We start from the raw sequence: 8714 nt of genomic DNA, 5'->3' as shown, positions 1-8714 counted from the left end.
GTGCAAACTCCACACAGTCAGTCGCCTGAGGCGGGAATTGAACCCGGGTCTCAGGCGCTGTGAGGCAGCAGTGCTAACCACTGTGCCACCGTGCCGCCCACTTTTACCTAATCCTAGGAAATGAAGCTGGTCAAGAAGTGTGAGGAGGCGATTTTGGGAATAGTGACCATAACTTTGTAAGCTTTAAAGATTTTATGGAAAAGGATAAGAGTGCTGCAAAAGATAAGTGTCTAATTTGGGGAAGGCTGATTTCAATATCATTATTCAGGATCTTGCAAACATAGATTGGGGGCAGCTACTTGCAGGTATATCTACATTTGGAAATTGGAAATCTTTTAAAAATAGTATAGTGAGATTTCAGAGTCAGTGTGTTCCTCTAAGAGTGAATGGCAAGGATAGCAAGTCCAAGGAATGCTGGATGTGAAGAGATATCAAGAGTTTGATAATAAAGAAGGAAGCATGTATTAGGTACAGAGCTTTAAAAACACAACAGGCCATTCAGAAGTATAGACAGTGCTTAAGAAAAGAAATTCGGAGGGCAAAGTAGGGCCATGAAACCCAGCTGGGCCCAAAGTGGGCCCATCTTTGGTGGGATTAAGGAAAACCTCAAGGTATATTCTCAGTATATTAAGAGCAAGAGGATTACCAGAGAAACAATGTGGCCTATTTGAGATCCAATGGCAATCAATGCAATTGAGCCAGAGGACATGGGTGAGGCCTTAAATAAATAATTCTCATCCGTATTCACAGAGGAGCAAAACATTGTGGATATTTCAGTTGGGATGGTGAGATTCTAGAGCATGTTAAAATTAATATTGATATGGATGAGGATAGTGCAGTTGATGTGGTTTACATGGACTTCAGTAAGGCCTTTGAGAAGATTCCACATAGAAGGTTGGTCCAAAAGTTAACAGCCCTTGAGATCCAAGACAAATTTGATCCAAAATTGGCTCGCAAACAGGAGGCAAAGGATGCTGGTAGAGGGTTGTTTTTGTAATTGAAGCCTGTGATCATGGTGTAACATTAGGATCGGTGCTAGACCCACGCTGTTTGTTACGTACATTACTGGCTTGGATATGAATGTAGAGGCATAATTAGTACGTTTGTAGATGAAGATTGTGGTATTGTTGACAAAGATAAAGATGATCTTAGATTACAGTCTGACATTGATCAGCTGGCAAATTGGGCAGAGTAATGGCAGATGAGATTTAATCCAGATAAATGTGAAATGATGCACTTTGAGAGGTTTAATATGGTAAGGATTTACACAATGAATGCTAGGCATTACTGAGGAACAAAGGGACCTTGGTCCATACCAGCACAAGTAGACAGGGTGATGAGGAGGCATATGGGATGTTTGCCTTCATTAGCCAGGAGATAGAATGTAAGAGTAGGGAACTCTTGTTGCATTGGTTAGGCCACAGATGGAACACTGTGTGTAATTCTGATTGACACACTATCTGAAGGATGTGATAGCACTGGAGAGAGTGCAGAAGAGTTTCACCAGAATATTGCCTTGAGTGTAAAGTGTCAGTTATGAGGAGAGACAGGATAGGCTGGGTTTGTTTTCCCTGGAGCAGAGCAGACTGGGAGGGGATCTGATTGAGGAATATAAATTATGAGATATAGACAAGGCAGATCATGTGAATCCTTTCTCCATGGCGGATGTGCCTGAGACCAGAGGGCATAAGGAGTATGTATAGTAGGGGGGAATCTGAGGAAAAATGCTTTGACTAGAGGGTGCAAGTGTCTGAGAGGGTGGTGGAGGCAGATACTCTTGCAACATTTAAGTAGCATCTGGATGAGCACTTAAAATGCTGGGGAATAGGAGGCTATGTACTAAGTGCCAGTAAATAGGATTCATATAGAACATAGAACATAGAACAGTACAGCACAGAACAGGCCCTTCAGCCCACGATGTTGTGCCGACCATTGATCCTCATGTATGCACCCTCAAATTTCTGTGACCATATGCGTGTCCAGCAATCTCTTAAATGTCCCCAATGACCTTGTTTCCACAACTGCTGCTGGCAACGCATTCCATACTCTCACAACTCTGTGTAAAGAACCCGCCTCTGACATCCCCTCTATACTTTCCTCCAACCAGCTTAAAACTATGGTTTGGTGTTTGTTGATTGGCATAGACATGTTAGGCCAAAGGACCTGTTTCTATCTGTATGACTCTATGGCTAGACTTTATGGTACCTGCTCATGTGACCATGTGCGTTCCGAGCCATCCTTAATGCAGACGTCCAGCCTCAATTCTGCTCCTGTAGCTCCATGTTTACTGTCCACACACCGGTTCGTAGCAACATTGCGGATCTGGAAGAAACAACAGCAGCACTATCCTTATTTCATCTTGCGTGTCACCCTTATGAACAGCAGGCAGTACACTCCAAAAAATTACTCACTGTATTTGAATTGGCTTTGTGACACCTTGAAAGCTTGAAAGCAAATCATTGAATCTTATTACAGAAGGAGGACATTCAGGTCACCATGTCTGTCTTGGCTCTTTGAAACAGTTGTCCAATTAGTTCCACCCCACATTCTTTCCCTAGTGCTGCAAAGATTTCCATTTCAAGTGGACTTCAATCCTCCCTTTAAAATTATATTGGAATATTTCTCACCATTCTGTCAGACAGCGCATTCCCAGATCACAACAACTTGCTGTGTAAGAAAGTTCTTGGCTGCATGCTGATTCTTTTCCCTCAGCTGAAGGTAATTAATTTGTTCTGAATAAAGTCGATTGATTGAAATGCTAATTCTGTTTGTCACTTATGAGTATTTCCATCATTTTTTGTTTTCATATCAGATTTTCAGCATCCAGGGTATTTGCTCTTAGAAGAAAAACACTTTCGAACAATTTATAGATGGAAACGAGGCAGCTAATTTACACACAGCTCTCGCAAACAATAAAGTGATAATGAACTGCTAATCTGTATTTAGTGATGTAGGTTAAGCAGTATGTACAGGGAGGAAGTGAGGACTGCAGATGTTGGAGATCAGAGCTGAAAATGTGTTGCTGGAAAAGCGCAGCAGGTCAGGCAGCATCCAAGGAACAGGAGAATCGATGTTTCGGGCATAGATTTCCTGAAGAAGGGCTTATGCCCGAAACGTCGATTCTCCTGTTCCTTGGATGCTGCCTGACCTGCTACGCTTTTCCAGCAACACATTTTCAGCTAAGCAGTATGTACAGTATTGACCAGAATACCAGGGAGAAATGCCTTTTCCCTTCTTTGTAGTTCTAGTGGGATGCTTTATGCCCACCTGAGAAAACAGAGACTTGGTTATTATCTCATCTGAAAGATATTAGATCTGACAGTACAGCACTCCTGAAGTATTGCTCTTGAATTTCAGTCTGGATTATACAGGAGGGTGTACAGGAGGGTTTCCTGACACAGTATGTCGAAGTGCTGACAAGGAGGGAGGCCACATTGGATCTGGTGCTTGGTAATGAACCAGACCAGGTGTTTGATTTAGTTGTAGGTAGAGTGACCATAATTCAGTTACGTTTAATTTAGCAATGGAAAGGGATTGGTACATGCCACAGGTCGAGAGTGATCGACGGGGTAAGGACAATTATAATGCGATTAGGCAAGAATTAGGATGCATAGAATGGGATAGCAAAATGCAGGGGATGCACACCATGGAAATGTGGAGCTGGTTTAAGGAACAGATATTACCCTGTCAGGCAGGGAGGAAGTGATAAGGTAAGGGAACCGTGGTTTACAACAGAAATTGCATCTCTTCTTAAGAAGAAGAAAGAGGCTTATGTGTTGATGAGGCAAGAGGGTTCAGATGAGGTGGTGGAGAATTACAGATCAGCTAGGAAGGATTTAAAGAGAAAGTTAAGAAGAGCAAAGAGAGGACACGAGCAGTCTTTAGCAAATAGAATAAAGGAGAACCCTAAAGCTTTCTATAGGTATGTGAGGAATAAAAGGATGATTAGGGTAGGAATAGGGCCAGTCAAAGACAGAAGTGGGAAGTTGAGTGTGGACCCTGTAGAGATCGGAGAGGTGCTAAATGAACATTTCTCATCGGTGTTTACCCAGGAAAAGGAGAATATTGTAGAGGAGAAAAGTGAGGTACGAGATATTAGATTAGAAAGGATTGAGGTTAGTTATGAACAGGTGTTATCAATTCTAGAAGGAGTGAAAGTAGACAAGTCCCCTGGGCCGGATGGGATTTATCCAAGGATTCTCTGGGAAGCTAGGGAGGAGATAGAAGAGCCTTTGGCTTCAATATTTGAGTCGTCATTGTCTACGGGTTTAGTACCAGAGGACTGGAGGATTGCAAATGTTGTGCCCTTGTTCAAGAAGGGCAGTAGAGATGATCCAGGTAATTCTGGACCACTGAGCCTTACTTCTGTTGCAGGAAAGGTTTTGGAAAGGATTATAAGAGATAAGATTTATAATCATCTCGCAAGCAACAATTTGATTTCAGACAGTCAACATGGTTTTGTCAAGGGCAGGTCGTGTCTCACAAACCTCATTGAATTATTTGAGAAGGTGACCAAGCATGTAGATGAAGGTAGGGCATTTGACATGGTATACATGGACTTCAGTAAAGCTTTTGATAAGGTTCCACATGGTGGTAGGGTAATGGAGAAAATGCAGAGGCATGGAATTGAGGGTGGTTTAGCAGTTTGGATTAGAAACTGGCTTTCTGGAAGAAGGCAGCGAGTGGTGATTGATGGAAAATATTCAGTCTGGAGTCCAGTTACTAATGGTGTTCCACAAGGATCTGTTTTGGGACCACTGCTGTTTGTCATTTCTATAAATGACAGAGATGCAGGCATAGGTGGACGGATTAGTAAATTTGCAGACGACACTAGAGTCGGTGGAGTAGTGGACAGTTTGGAAGAATGTTACAGGTTGCAGGGGAACTTGGATAAACTGCAGAATTGGGCTGACAGGTGGCAAATGGTGTTCAATGCAGCTAAATGTGAGGTGATGCACTTTGGGAAGAATAACAGGATGGCAGAGTACTTGGTCAATGGAAAGATTCTTAGTAGTGTGGATGTGCAGAGGGATCTTGGAGTCCATGTGCATAGATCCCTGAAAGTTGCCGCCCAGGTGGACAGTGCTGTTAAGAAGGCATACAGTGTGTTAGGTTTCATTAAGTAGAGGGATTGAGTTCCGGAACTGCAATATCATGCTGCAACTATACAAAACGCTGGTGCGGCCACATTTGGAATATTGTGTACAGTTCTGGTCGCCCCATTACAAAAAGGATGTGGAAGCATTGGAAAAGGTGCAGAGGAGATTTACCAGGATGTTGCCTGGTCTGCAGGGAAGGTCTTATGAGGAAAGGCTGAGAGACTTGGGACTTTTCTCATTGGAAAGAAGAAGGCTAAGGGGTGATTTGATAGAGACATACAAGATGATCAGAGGATTAGATAGGGTAGACAGAGAAAGACCTTTTCCTAGGATGATGATGTCAGTGTGTACGAGGGGGCATAAGTACAAATTGAGGGGTGACAGATTTAAGACTGATATGAAAGGCAAGTTCTTTACACAGAGAGTGGTAAGGGCATGGAATGCCCTACCTGCTAAGGTAGTCAACTCAGCCACATTAGGGAGATTTAAACAATCCTTAGATAAGCACATGGATGATTTTGGGATAGTGTAGGGGGACGAGCTGAGAAAAGTCCACAGGTCGGCATAACATCAAGGGCCGAAAGGCCTGTTCTGCGTGTATTGTTCTATGTTCTAGTTTTACAAGTCTTGAACACATGACTTCCTTACTCTGAGGCAGGAGTGGTCATTTTTGAACCACAAGTTGATGGTTTATTTGGGTAATTTCTGGGTTCCTTTTGTAGTAGCCCCAACCTTGATATGTTTATGAGCACTGCTAGTTAAAATATCAACAAGTCTATCCCAATATTTTTTAATTGTCATTCTCTGGGCACAGGTCTCTTTCCAAGATGTTGTGAACTCCTGGGATGAAGTGATAGAGTACATATGCTGAATTCTTAGCCACCTAGGGACAATGGATATTTGGCAGACATGTTGCCTAGTTGGTGTTGCACTCTCTGCCTGTCTTCTGAAGAACTTGGAACTGTCTATGTGTCTAAGCAGATGTTTCTGGGACATCGGAAAGAATTCACAAACCAGGGACAGGTTAACTTTGAGTAGGTGTGGTGACTGGAAAGTGTTCTTGCTTGTTTTCACTACATTGCTAACATGGTGAGTGACACAAGAAAATCTTGTCTGCCCATCTTGGTGTTCCCTGTATATTATAAGGCCTGTCCTTCCTTTTCAAAGAAACTGAGGGCTTATTGAGTGTTGTACCATCTGTAACCACTGACAGAACTTTGCAGTGAACAGACTGCATGCTTCAATGCTGAATACAGCATGGGACAGTGGTTAGCACTGCTGCCTTACAGCACCAGGTGACCCAGGTTACTTTCCAGCCTCAGGCGACCCTGTGGAATCTGTACATTCTCCCTGTGACTGCGTGGGTTTCCTCCCACAGTCCAAAGATGTGCAGGGTAGGTGGATTGGCCATGCTAAATTGCCGAGAGAAAGTGAGGGCTGCAGATGCTGGAGATCAGAGCTGAAAATGTGTTGCTGTAAAAGCGCAGCAGGTCAGGCAGCATCCAAGGAAAAGGAGAAACGTCGATTCTCCTGTTCCTTGGATGCTGCCTGACCTGCTGCGCTTTTCCAGCAACACATTTTCATGCTAAATTGCCCCATAGTGTCCAGGGGTTGCGCATCCTAGGAAGATTGGCCATATGAAATGCAGGGATACAGTGATTGGGTGGGATGTTCTTCAGAGGGTTGTGTGAACTTGATGGGCTGAATGGCCTGCTTCCACACTGTTGGGATTCTACGAGTACAGCAGCATTCCAGATGGACCACATTATCAGCCCTTGGTCATTGTGCAGCTATGTCTCTGACTTTGTACAACTTTCTTTTAAGGGGAACTGCTTTTTTTGTGAAGGTTTTCTCACTTTTCATTTGGTTTTAGGGTAAGAAGAGCTGTCAGCCATTTTCATCTCATGAGTAATACTTGCCCTGAAAACTTAACATTTGCTTATCACAGCAGATAAAATGGGCAACACTTTAATAAAGGCACACCTAATTTTTTGATAGTTGTCTCTGTTATCACTCTATCTATGGACTTCTTCCAGCAATGTGAGTCCAACCTGCCATTGATTCTCGATGTAGCATTCGAGATATTACTGGTTTCATGGACAGAGAGCTACATTTGTTTTAAAGCAGTTGTCAGGGACATAATGGGCATTTGGAACAAGCATAATGAAGCACCTTAGCCATTATGACTTTGCCGTCGATACAAAAAGCACAGAAGCCTCCTTGGCACCAGGAGCAGTTAATCTAGCAGTCAGAGAGATGGTAACCCAGCCAAAGAGGGACAAAGAGAAACAGATGAGTGCCAATACGTCTGGAATAAAACAATGGAACGGAACAATGGATTAAATGATGGAGTAAATGTAATGATGCCGCTAAAGACATCCCAGGAGGAGAAACGTATAGGGAATTAAAGAAGAATGCTGCAAAGTGCACAATGTTAATCCTTCAATGGAGCATCAGTGATAGGTTGCACATTGACAATTTCTGAATAATGAAGGGAAGAAATAAAAAAGTATTGAGAAGAAATGAGCATAGAATGACATTAGTGATGATGATATTGATTTGACCGTGGGCAAGATTTCCTTTTGAAACATGTCTTCATTCAAATAGCAGAGGACTTTCTTACAAATTTATTAAATACTAACAATGCGCGGCATGAGGCAGCTATGGTTCAGTACTGAACAAGTGCTGCACTATTGAAGGTGCTGCTCTTGAACAAAATATTAAAGTAAAACCCCATTACCCTCTCAAGCAAATGCAAAACATCCCTAGTACTATTAGAAGAGAGTAGAGGGTTTCTCTGCAGTGTCCTAGCTAATATTTAATCACCTTACCAACATCAATGGAACAAACTATCTGGTAAATATTATGAAAATTGTTTTGTTGGAGCTTATTGTGTGCAAATGTGTTGCTAATGATCCTACATTATAAGAATGAATAAATTTCAAAGGTCCTTCACTGGCTGTAACACACATGGTTGGAGGTTGTGATTGGAGCTATAAAAATACACTTTAAAAGAACAAAAAGGACAAATGGTCCTTTTACCACTGTCACAAACAGTACCATCAAAAACCAACAAACCACTTCAGCAAACAGCTGAGGAATTTCCAAACCTGTAAAGCTAATTGACAGCATTAAATCAAAGGATTGGAGTTACCGCCACTTCCGTTATAATTATGATTTGAAATTCTCTCTTTTTATATTAGTAATAGTAATATCCTTCTGTTTGAGTCAGATGGTTAGAACATAGAACATAGAACATAGAACATAGAACATAGAACATAGAACAATACAGCACAGAACAGGCCCTTCGGCCCACGATGTTGTGCCGAACTTCTAACCTAGATTAAGTACCCATCCATGTACCTATCCAAATGCCGCTTAAAGGTCGCCAATGATTCCGACTCTACCACTCCCACGGGCAGCGCATTCCATGCCCCCACCACTCTCTGGGTAAAGAACCCACCCCTGACATCTCCCCTATACCTTCCACCCTTCACCTTAAATTTATGTCCCCTTGTAACACTCTGTTGTACCCGGAGAAAAAGTTTCTGACTGTCTACTCTATCTATTCCTCTGATCATCTTATAAACCTCCATCAAGTCACCCCTCATCCTT

General features: G+C 42.5%; 1 protein-coding gene across 1 annotated transcript in view; it reads right to left on the bottom strand.

Moving 5' to 3' along the window:
- The window catches only part of galntl6 (polypeptide N-acetylgalactosaminyltransferase like 6), a 242319-nt gene that overhangs the window by 79375 nt on the left and 154230 nt on the right, over positions 1-8714 (bottom strand). The window contains exon 7 of the mRNA XM_043674606.1: positions 2206-2322. Within this exon, the coding sequence (XP_043530541.1) occupies positions 2206-2322 (117 nt within the window). The remainder of the gene's footprint in view (positions 1-2205; positions 2323-8714) is intronic.

Source organism: Chiloscyllium plagiosum, chromosome 2 (genome assembly GCF_004010195.1).
Source record: "Chiloscyllium plagiosum isolate BGI_BamShark_2017 chromosome 2, ASM401019v2, whole genome shotgun sequence".
NCBI classification, from domain to species: domain Eukaryota; kingdom Metazoa; phylum Chordata; class Chondrichthyes; order Orectolobiformes; family Hemiscylliidae; genus Chiloscyllium; species Chiloscyllium plagiosum.
Note: the sequence above shows the minus strand (reverse complement) of the source record. Positions and strands in the feature narration are given on the sequence as shown.